The sequence below is a fragment of the Conger conger genome, chromosome 11 (assembly GCF_963514075.1).
Source record: "Conger conger chromosome 11, fConCon1.1, whole genome shotgun sequence".
In the NCBI taxonomy this organism is placed as follows: Eukaryota; Metazoa; Chordata; class Actinopteri; order Anguilliformes; family Congridae; genus Conger; species Conger conger.
The window spans coordinates 19,700,779-19,712,516 of NC_083770.1; the positions used below are offsets into that span (position 1 = coordinate 19,700,779).

Sequence of the window (11,738 nt, forward strand, 5' to 3'; positions counted from 1 at the left end):
AGGTCTGTCGAGAAGCCACGCTCTTCTAAGCATTCTCTAAACACAGTAAGCATTTAAACAACCTATTAGTCTTTGTATCTGACAGGTCTCATACGTGCTTAAATTAAAAATGGTTATTTATTGGTACTTATGAACTATTGTATAGTTAAAGACTAAATTACAAGAATACAGATCTCCTAGATGAACTATCATCAGTATGCAGAGAACAATGTTACAAAAGTAAACCCAAAGACTAGTGCCCAAGCTATAGTGGCTACAATTTATATTGACAATTCCAGTGCTGGCAGAGTTATGTGCCCTAAGTGCCCTAATCTTAGTTAACTCTGATTTGAGGCAAGGAGAACGAATCATACCTTAAATCCTTGGTATACTATGCATTTTAGAGGGAACATGTTTCCATTGTTTCCACCTAGTGTTTAGATTGTGAATTGTACCATTTGTTCTGAGCAGACGAATGATTCACAATGTTAATGATATATTATCGATTTTAGTGGTTTGCTCTAGGCAAGACTATGAGGTGTGATAAGTATGCTATAAAAATGAACGGGACATTAAACCTATTCATCTAGTTCGCCTGAGGCTTGCAGCTTCATTAGAAAATGCACTAAGAGGCATATGAAGATGAATGCTGTTTTCATCAAAATAAACAAGCTCATATTATCTCCTTTTTTGTGTGAATTTATTAGGTACATTGGGGGTTTTAAATGCAAAATGCTAAAATGTGCTCTCCTAAAACAAAAGCAAGAACTGTATTTTTGTGGTCCAAGCTAGAGGTGCCAACTTTCAGAATGTGGCTAACACGAGACTTACACAAGACTCACCTTTTTATAGACTTTTCTTCAGAAAAGGGCAAGAATCTAACATAACATGTGGCTGACCTTGTTTATGGAGGGAGGTCTAAATAAATAACTTTATTTATTTAGGCCAGGGCAATTCACTGTTTTCTATTATTACTTATGGTAGTGTATTTACTATTTATCTTTGGGTTATTGATAGGGTTTGGTCCCAGCTATAATACGTTTTTGTTGTCTGGGGTACAATGTTAACTGTGATCATGGAAAACTCATGAAATTTGTCAATTTTTGAAGAGGCACGATGCTAAACGTAGGAATTAATTTCGTTATGAATTTGCGAAGTTTATTGGATCGAGGATGAGTGGGCGTGACATAAGGACCTTGATGAATACACATTACGTAGAACCGGGTCGTTAATATGTGACTGGTTGAGGGGGTGGTTTAGATTTACGGATACACCGACTAGACTAAAAGAACATGGCTGGCCCAGGTTATCCTGAACCTGGAGCGTTCTACGAGGGCTCGGAGGGAAAGTAACGCGGCGTGCTTCTCAAAATGCATGTGTTCTAGCCAACGTTAGTACCGTTTTGAGTAAGAGAAACCAGTGCACAGAAAGGCACCCTCAGAAATAGGGAGAAAAATGATGACGAGACAAAGGAAGCGCCCGATTAAAAGCCCAAAAGGTAATGTTAGCATATTAATACTATTTGTCGTATTACTTCGCTGCTGAATTGCCAGCTGTTTTCGATCGGTTATTTGGATTGCAATGAAATGCATGGCATGGGCAGATCGTGCAGCATTTGGTTAGATAGCTAGCTAATTTAGCTGTCTTTTCTCCCGTTTAACGTATTTTCCTGAAGTCACTAGCTGAGTAACCGCATCCTCCTCTGCAGAAGCTCTGATTATGTTTTGTGAAGTAATGCTATGCTGGAAGCAAGTGCGCCGCTGGACGTGCTTGACGTTAGTTTTTACTGACGACGCTCCATCGGATAACCGTCTCTACTGCAGATTAGCAAATTATTATCTCACTAGTTGAAATTACACGTCGGGAAAACGCATTGTGTGCCATGAACCGTCTATGTGCAGCATCAAAGTTGTCATGGGTGCTCGCGAATTAAATTCAATTGGAATATTTCTAGTTAATTCAATTGTTAGCTAGCAAAAATGCCGAAGGTCTATCGTCGATGCACATTACCTTTTGGTGTCGTTGCAGTTCTTACTGTGCACGGATTTAGGATGATGTACAGGTAACTTAATTTAGCTAGGATTAGCCTACTAGCCAAACCACAGCAAACCACCTGCGGTGTAGTTCTGCGTTTATTTCGTGGAAAGTAACTTCGTAGCTGAGCAGATTGTCTTATTCTAGGTGGGGCATGTGTTATTTATCAATGATCTATCAATTTGCTTCCGCCCCTTTTAGCTGTGTTCTAGTGATATTTTCTGAACAAGCCAGGTGAAGTACCGGTATGCTCGAGAGTGCCACAGCAACGGCCATCCTGGGATTTTAACATATGACGTACTGTTATCCATCCGCTTAAATGTATGATGGAATGTTTATAGCGTTCTTAGTTGTTGGTGAATATGACAAATTCTGAACCGAAGCAAGCATGACTCCACCTGCAAGCATTTCCCGCATCTCTACCTGCACTACATATAAATAATAATTAATAATAATAATAATAATAATAATAATAATAATAATAATAAAAATGTATAAATAATAATGGCGTCAATCATACAATGAAACAAAACGCTCAATGTGGTGCAATCTGTCTTCTCACTTTTTCTTTATTTTTTTGTTGTCAGTTTTATGTTTACGGTTTCCAGTTTCTCCTGGCATCTGTCCCATACAGTTATGACCTTGTGGCTTTTTCCTCTGGATTGCCAAGGAACTGCACTAGCCGTCTGATGAAAATGCACTCTGCTATCGGCTTAGCTGTTATGAAAACCCCCAGCCAGCGGGTATTGGTCCACAGTACCCATATTTCGTATATGGTTACAGGTCGATTTATTCCAAAACCTCCTCCTGTCCTTTTTTTTTACCCTTTTGCTCTCTTAAAAGAGCAGCCTGTAGCCTACTGGCTAAAGTATATGACTGGGACCTGGAAGGTTGGTGGTTCGAGTCTCGGCGTAACCGCGATAAGTTCCGCACAGCTGTTGGGCCCTTGAGCTTTGCTTTCTGTACTGGCGGGTTTGAGAAAGGAAAGAGGGTCTTGTTTCACAGGTAGATGGGAGAGAAGTCTGTGCTATGAGCGGTTTCATGGCAGAGAAGAATCTTTCGCTGAGAGTATAGGGGCCTTCCCTCTGAAGTCAAAACGGGAGAGCAAAGCCCTGATGAGGAGATCAAGCGGAGCCCCTACAGGAGCGATGCAGAGCCGCTGCCGGGCAGCTTGCCGAGGGGTTTACAGAGACGGGAAGCTGGGAGATGGGGAGGCAGTATCAGGGATTTGGGGAGGCAGTATCGGGGATTTGGGAAGGCAGTGTCGGGGATTTGGTGGGGATCAAGAATTTCTTTATTTAGGCCATTTCTTTTTGTCATGCGGGCCCATTCACGAGCAGAAGAAAAAGGTTTGAAAATGAGGACATGAGGCCAGTAGATAGGAATGAGATCACTCATTTCTCCTGCCTGCCCAGAGACTGCAGACGGAAATGAGTTTCTCAGATAAATCTGGTGCCTGTGCATTGACATTAATGCAAATTCATATCTATTGTCCATCTCTGTTTGACACAATGTGTGAAGTGAAATAAAAATTATGATTTTATGTCCCTAAAGTGAGGAGCACATATCACAAATATTGGATTAGAATATTCTTAACTGAATATTCTAATGCTGATGTCACAATCACGACTGGTTTCCAGGTGGAAACATTTTGGATTAGCAGAGTTAAGAGAACCTGGGGTAGATGACAATATGGATACTTATATACTTATATACAATATACAATTCAGGGAAAAGGCTTGGTAGGGTTTAGCTTAGTATCTGCAGCCTACACACCTGCATTTCAGAATGTATATGTTGGTTTCAGGTGTGGTTTCTTAAAAATGAAGGAATCTGGCATATGTGGTGGGGAGTTTAAATCTTTATTTTGATGTTTGTTCTTGCGAATATGGTTTGTTGTATTTATCGTTTTATCCATATGAGAGATTAATGGTGTGTGCTGATGGTATTTTGCATATAAACCTACTGTTATACCTTATAAAACTTCAGATGGAAATTTATAAAACTAATTTTCCACCTGCTTTCAGGCATTTTCTATGGGGGAAAAAGTACAGGCTGGGTCACGGTCTGGTGGGGCAGAAAATAAATCTCATTGTGATCCTCAAACCTGTTCCCATCTCAGTAACTCAGTTTGGTTCATAATGAAAGGCATTGTGCTTTCATTCCAGAATGTAATGAGTTAGCTGCACAAGCAGCCTGCATCACGTAATCTATGGGAATGGGGGTGAATATGTGCGGATGAATAGCTCATAGTCTAGAAAGCCCATAGTCTAAAAAGCCTCCGCTTGCTGTGCATCTTTAGATCTGCGTTGCTTTATTGGGATAAAAAAAAAATATGAAGACCTTTTGAAATGTCTCCTATCATTCAATCTCCCGGCCTAGCTAACGTTGGCATAAAGATAATGGCAGAGGTGCTTGGGATCGGAATCTGGTCTTCTGCTAGTGTTTCTCCTCGCCAAGCAGGCTTTTTCAGGAGGCCACACTTGTTTAATATCCTTCCTGAAGTGCTACACTCGGGCCTAATGTATCAAGGTTCTTTATCTTCATCCTAACAGTACTAACAAATATAAACATACTTCTAGAAAAAAGTTCTTCTCCTTCTCTGTTCCCATTGCTCCGATGTACGTCCAATATACAGATATTCCAGAACTTTGTGAATATGCTAGCTAGTCCCAATGGCATATATCTAAAAGTTATTTCAGTGAGAACCACAGGCACGTATGTTTATGTGAACACTTGAGAAATTGCAATTGGCCATCAGGTAGTAGAGAATGAAGTACTGGCTAAGGAACTATACTATACGATTGGAATATTGCTTTGGGATTGTCCTTGTTTCTGTGAAACATGAAGGAAGGTTTTGTTATTTGACATCAGTAATTTGGTGCTGACAGACTTTTAGAAAATGTTTATTATAGCTTTGTGTGTTTGTGAGTTAGTTTGCTGTTTTCATTATTGAAATTCTTTTACAGAAGTTTTATTAGTTTGGTGCAGTCAGAGGGGGGTTGGAGGTGTTGTCTAGGTTTTACTCTGGATTGGTTCTAGATCAATTCCCCAAATTGGTTCTGGGTTTGATTTTGTGTAATCTTGACTGGATTTACAGCTCAAAAGGCAATGGACAAACGGGTACCTTTGATGTACATTGGCAAGATGAGACTGCCTCTAATGCTGTGTTTTTTACTTCAAACAAGCTAACGAGATGAGAGAGAATATAAGAATAGAGTGGCTGTAGCTTTTAGCCAGCCCGCGAATGAAAAGTAGAGCAAATTCAAAGGGGTTATTTTTCATGCCCTGAGTAAACTCGTTCTGAAATTTAATAAATATAGGTCTCCACCGTTCATGAATAAATATGTGGGAATTGTGGAGAAAAGAAGCTATTTCACAAAGTGCAACTTATTAAAAACCGTTTGGAGAGATATAATTTGCGTATATGCTTGCTGATGTTATTAAATTAATAAGGTTTCCTAAAAGGATGTTTGAAATGCAAATCATCCAAAAAGTAATCCTAAGCATTTGTTATATTTCAGTAGAAATGTGGAAAGTTAAAGTGCTGTTGCATTTAATGTAAGGAGCTTTGCTTTATAATAAGCATGTTGCTAATATCCAAAACAGTAATTTTCTCGCAAGCCTTTCCAGAGAAGAGCTTATAGGTACAAAGTCCAGGATATCTTTAAAGATCTTGGGGTGAGGACTGATGAAGTAGTGTGCAACATCTGAAAACATTTCAGCCGTTCGTAATGGCACGTTTTCAAGAATACTTCAAGGATGACCTTATTGGAAAAAAAGACAGGTGTGTTTTATATGTTTCTAAATATAGCTGATTGCAGTTGGTTGGGCACAAGGTAGTATTTTTATACAAATGTATGTTTGAGGGGGAATCGTACTGACCCAGGAAACTACAGGCCTGTTATTGTACTGGCATCTCATGTCAAATCCTGGAACCTCTCATTCAGGTTGAGTTACAGTTTATTCCCAGGAATAATTATTTTATTTGAAGCAAGGTTTTAAGCAAGGTTACTTTAAGACTGGTCGACAAGGTTTTTGATCAGCATGCTCAGGGGACAGACATCCTAGTTCATATTCATACATTTTGACTCTTTCAATAACACAGGAGGGACGTTGTTTCAGTAAAGGGTAACTCCTGGTTAAGGCTGAAAGCGGCTGACTGGAGGGTCTGGTCTGTGCTTGCAGGCAGAGCGTGTCTCCTGGAGCTGGGCGGGGTGGGGGAGGCGCTCTGGCAGGGGCTCCCCCGGGTTAAGGAGGAGCCCATCGACCTGGTGGAGGTGAAAGAGGAGCAGTGCGAGTCGCTGCTGGTCTACGTGAAGCGGGAGAAGGACGGGAGGCCGGAGAACAGCGGACTGCGGCGGGGGAGGAGGGGGAGGCGCGGTGCGGAGGTGACTCCCGGGCGGGGCGGCGGTGCCGCTCTGGCCAATGGCGACCGCGACGGGGCGACCGCGGCGAAGCGTGAGGCGCGGGGGACCGCCGCGACCGCGACCGCGACCAAGAAGGTGAAGCGGAGGAAGAAACAAGCCCCCCTGAAAAAGCCCGCCGCGAGGACGGCCGGTAAAGACAGGAGGGCGGAGGCGGAGGAGAAGGAGAGGAAGAGGTGGAGCGCGGGCAGGTACCCGTGTCAGAACTGCGAGGCCGTGTTCCCCGGCATCGCCGCGCTGCAGGCCCACCAGCAGGAGGCCCACAGCGACCTCCGACCCTACGTCTGCAAGGTGTGCGGCAAGTGCTTCCGCTACTCCTGCGTGCTGACCAACCACATGCGCACGCACTCCGGGGAACGCCCCTTCGCCTGCCAGCTCTGCCCCAAGCGCTTCACGCAGAACGCCAGCTACCGCGCGCACCAGCGCATCCACAACGGCGAGAAGCCCTTCTCCTGCCCCGTGTGCGGCTGGCGCTTCGCCCGCACCTGCGACATGAACCGGCACGTCAGCACGCACACCGAGGAGCGGCTGCACAGCTGCACGGAGTGCGGTGAGTGAGGAGCCCCGCTCTGCTCCGCTACGGTTTACGCCTTTCAGCAGGTCCAGATGCCACATTCGACAACCCTGGTCCTGGAGAGCCGCAAGGTGTGCTGGGGTCCCCAGCCCTGGTCCTGGAGAGCCGCAAGGTGTGCTGGGGTCCCCAGCCCCGGTCCTGGAGAGCCGCAAAGTATGCTGGGGTCCCCAGCCCTGGTCCTGGAGAACTGCAGTGTATGATGGCTTTCATTGTTACTCTGTTAACTGACATGGTCAACTCGCCTTACCTCTCCTTTAAGGTGAAAACAAAAAACTAGCATTAAATCTGTGGCTCTCCAGGACCAGGCTTCCGACCCCTGATATGACTTTCAGCAGAAATCAGAACGTAAACAGTCCTCCTTCAGTTCCAATGACCAGGACTGTCTAATTCCCACAGTTCTTCAGCCAGGAGGTAGAACTAATTGGCTGGTTGAGTTCATGGGTGGAAGAAATGCATGCCAGGACTTTTTACTTTTTGACCCCTGGATTTTGCAATTCTGGTTTTTAGCATTTCCAGAGCCAATTCATCATCAAGTTCCAAATCCAAATCTGTTCTAACAATTGAAGTAGATGTTTACCTTTTTGGAAATATGTCCTCATGCTGGATTAGTCCTGTCTGGAATTCTTCCACGTATATTTTTATTCTTGATATATTTTTTTATATATTTATATAACCCAGGTACTTTACGGAATGGAAATGTACATTGAGATTAATAGCATTTTATTTACATCTTGTAAATGCATCGTAATGTTTATATAATTATACTAAAGGTACAATAGGTAACTTCAGACTCCTAATGGTCAAGAGAGGAATTGCAGCAAGAAACACCCTCAAACCACAACATGCACTGACAGAAACAAACACAACAGAGTCTGCCGTATTTTTGTAGTGTTCTAGTAAGAAAATATTTGCTGAATATGTAGACATTAGTGTGCTGGACAACACTATTAATATGTTTTGTGTTTTTGAAGGTTTCACTTTAGCTAACCAACTATGAGCAAGCAACTTATTTTGCTATGGAACTAGCTGGCTATATAACTAAGATATGATAGTGTACCACAAATGATGCAACTGCAACTTACAGTTTGAGATAAAAAGGTTTAGCTAAACACGCATGATTGAACATGTAAAGAGATAAAAGGAACACGTAGCTGCCAAAATTGCACTCCAGACAATGCTCGCTACTATGTTCATATTGCCTCAGGTGGATATTTTTTCATTTGTCAAGGTAACCATGGCTAATTGGCTTGTTGCGAACTGGTATTGTTTTATAAGTATATAGTCTTCGCTTGGATAATAAGCAATAGTATACAGAGTTTCAGTGATAGCTTGTTTGGAGTGCAACACAGGCAGCTACACACAAACTATCACAATAAGCCCCCATGCCATTGGCTGTGGCAATTAGAACCACTTTTTCAACCAATGAACTTGAATTATTGTTCGGCTGTGCAATGTTTTGGTACAGAGTGACGGCCCCGATTTTGAAACCAGAATTTAAGGACTATAAACACAGGCAGAGGGTGAGTCAACATGTCTGAGCCTTTTTCAATGATAGGAAGGGATTTACAATGGTCTTGTAGCAATGTTTTAACACAATCTTACCTATTGTTTCTTTGCCATAACATAATTATTACAGTCAAAGTGTCATCGTTTATTCAAGAATAATTGCCGAGCAGAGCATATTTAACAATTTTAAAATCACAATTCCATTACCCATTCAGCATCTTCAGTGCTTGTTCATCTGGCTAACAGTGTGAATCCTCTCTTTCCTTCATTCTCTCACTCTTCTCTCCCTCTCTCCCCCCTTTCCCTCTCTCCTTCCCCCCTCTCCCTCTCTCCCCCCTCTCCCTCCCTCTCTTCCCCTCTCCTTCCCTCCTCTCCCTCCCTCTCTCTCCTCCTCTCCCTCCCTCTCTCTCTCTCTCTCTCTCTCTCTCCCTCCCTCTCTCTCTCTCAGGTAAGAGTTTCCGGCGCTCGGTGCACCTGCGCTCCCACGCTCTGATCCACTCGGGCGAGCTGCCCTTCCCCTGCCCCGACTGCGGCCGGCGCTTCCGGCACGCCACCAACCTGGCGACCCACCGCCGCATCCACTCGGGCGAGCAGCCGTACCGCTGCGGCCAGTGCGGCAAGGGCTTCCGGCAGAGCGGCCACCTGAAGCTGCACCAGCGCACCCACACCGGGGAGCGCCCGTACCCCTGCCCCGAGTGCGGCAAGGCCTTCGCCCGCCTGGTCTACCTGGCCGACCACCGGCGCACGCACACCCGCGAGAAGCCCTACTACTGCGAGGTCTGCGGCCGCTGCTTCAGCCGCCCCGGCAACCTGCTCACCCACCGCCTGGTGCACTCGGCCGAGAAGAGGCACCAGTGCCCCGAGTGCGGCAAGACCTTCCGCCACCAGGGGGGGCTGAAGATCCACGCGCGCGTGCACACCCAGGAGCGGCCCTACAGCTGCAGGGACTGCGAGAAGACGTTCCGCGGGCTGGGCGGGCTGCGGGTGCACGAGCGCTGCCACTCCGGGGAGCGGCCCTACGTGTGCGCCGTGTGCGGCAAGGGCTTCCGCGAGGGCAAGGTGCTGAAGAGCCACGCCCTGACGCACTCCGGGGAGCGGCCCTACGCCTGCGAGGGCTGCGGCCGGCGCTTCAGCCAGCTGGGCGCGTACCGCATCCACCTGCGCCGCCACACGGGCGAGAAGCCCTACGCCTGCTCCCACTGCCCCAAGACCTTCCGCCACGGCAACAGCCTGAAGGCCCACGCCATGATCCACACCGGGGAGGCGCCCTTCCCCTGCCCCAAGTGCGGACGCCTGTACAAGCACCTGCGGAGCCTGCAGCTGCACAGCCGCACGCACGGCGACGACAGCGACTGACGGACGGACGGACGGGCCCAAGAAACTGACCGCCGGACGGGAGGACAGGCGGACGAGCTTGCTTTGACCAAACTAGCTGTGCGTCGAGAGGGTGAACCAAAGAGGGACCGTTTGAAACGCGAATCTGTGGGGATGAGATGAAGTGTACTTGTAAATATGACTATAAATATAAATGTACATTTGTAAATGTACTTCGTATGCTGCTAAAGGGAGACTCTTCAGGCAAGACTCACATATGTGTTAAAAGAAACTTAATTGATACAGATATCCTTGTCTGTCTGGATTAACCCTCTAAAGAGGTATGTAAAAAGTTCAAAATAAAACATTGCAGTTGAATATTACTTGATATTTATATGAAATGGCAGCAGTATATGATTGGTCACCCTGAGCTGGATTGGCTACCCAAAATCGTTGCGGTCGCTTTAAATGATCTGCTGTACAGATGAGGTGCTCTACCAAAATGTCACAAAGCTAAAATATCTCTGTGGAGTCCTCAGTTAGTGGTAAAGAAATCCATCGTGGTGAAATGCCATTTTGTTACTACTGTTTTCATGGCAATGCCTGGATTCTAAAGGTGTGCAACACAGCCCTGGGTCAAATGTGTCATCGTTTTGGATTCAAACACTTTTCTGTGCTTTACTGAGCTTGTCTGGAGTATGATGAAATACTCTGAAATACTTCTGGTCCTCTTGGTTGGCTCGATTCCTCCAGGCAAGACCAGTCGAGCACAGAAAAGTATTTGAATCCAAGAAATGATGCATTTAAACCGGGCTTGCTGTTTAAAGCAGAACAAAGCGAATCATCAGCGCTGTCTGGAAAGTGTTCCATCAGACCGTTTCATTGGGCGAGAGGAGGGGGATGACCCGCGGGGGCGGTCCCAGAATGAGCCGGTCGCGGGTCAGCAGGGGGGCGGGGAGGGTGCGTCTGATGGGCCTCAGGGCTGCCTCAGGGTGGGACGGGCGCTCTTTCGGGGACCTGGCTCGGCCCCGCACGGACACCCCCGTGGAGAGCCTCATGGTGTCCAGCAGCAGGCTGGCGGAGAGGGGGGTGTAGCCTTCAGGCAGCCCCCCATCCTGGAGGTTTCTGGTGGAGAACACGCAGACTGCCCCATCTGGGAAGCCCCACTTTGGGACCCCCTCGTAGGGCATGGGAGGCTGGGATGGGAGCCCCCCTGTCCTCCTGGAGGGCAGCGGGGCCAGGCTGGGCTTCAGCACCTCGAACCCGGGGCAGAGGTATCGGCGCCGGAGGCGTTTTGGGTTCAGCCTCGGGACGTCCGGGGGTCTGGGTTTTGGGACTGCAGTGGTGGAGCTCTGCTCGTCCGGGCTGGTGGTGCTTGTGAACGGACTTCCCAGGAGAGGAGGAGAGGGGGTCCAGAGAGAGGACAGCCCAGTTTGGGGTGGGGACTCCTGCTTCCCCCTCTCTTCCCTCCTCTTCGGTGGAGGGGGCACTATGGGTCTTGTGGGACTAATGCCCCCAGCACCTGGTTCTACTGCCCTTCCCCTGGGCTTTTTACCAGGGCCACTCTGCCCAGTGTCACTCTTGCTCACTGGCTGGATTTTGGCTTTGGTTTGTTGCGCAGCAGAGGGCGCTGTTGTCTTCTGCCTTGACTTCGGTACACGTGGACCTGCCTGTGGACACGGTGTCAGAGAACTTAGTCACTACATGAGCCAAGCTATTTATTTCTCAATAAATTCAACAAGGTTTGTATAAACATGTAGAAATTGTTCCTTGTGTTCTCTGATGTGTATTGTAATTTCTTTCTTAACTTTTTGTTTCAGCGTCATCCATAGTGGGAAATATCTTGCAATATTTTCCCAAAACTGAATGTTACGTTCTAACGAGCACGTGTAAGTTAAAAACCG

The 11,738-nt window shown here is 46.6% G+C and overlaps 1 protein-coding gene across 1 annotated transcript; it reads left to right on the forward strand.

Moving 5' to 3' along the window:
* Positions 1 to 1,212: 1,212 nt before the first annotated feature.
* LOC133140048 (zinc finger protein 660-like) lies at positions 1,213 to 10,217 on the forward strand. Its single transcript, XM_061259583.1, has 3 exons — positions 1,213 to 1,477; positions 6,202 to 6,990; positions 8,969 to 10,217. Exons 1-3 carry the CDS (start codon positions 1,435 to 1,437, stop codon positions 9,874 to 9,876), a joined length of 1,740 nt encoding a protein of 579 aa, XP_061115567.1. The 5' UTR covers positions 1,213 to 1,434; the 3' UTR covers positions 9,877 to 10,217.
* Positions 10,218 to 11,738: the final 1,521 nt, after the last annotated feature.

Bases quoted from the DNA above. Each gene is read 5' to 3' on its own strand.
- LOC133140048 (XM_061259583.1), top strand. From the start codon at position 1,435: ATGATGACGAGACAAAGGAAGCGCCCGATTAAAAGCCCAAAAG. The intron at 1,478-6,201 runs GTAATGTTAGCA...CTGTGCTTGCAG, and splicing joins CCCGATTAAAAGCCCAAAAG to GCAGAGCGTGTCTCCTGGAG. The intron at 6,991-8,968 runs GTGAGTGAGGAG...TCTCTCTCTCAG, and splicing joins GCACAGCTGCACGGAGTGCG to GTAAGAGTTTCCGGCGCTCG.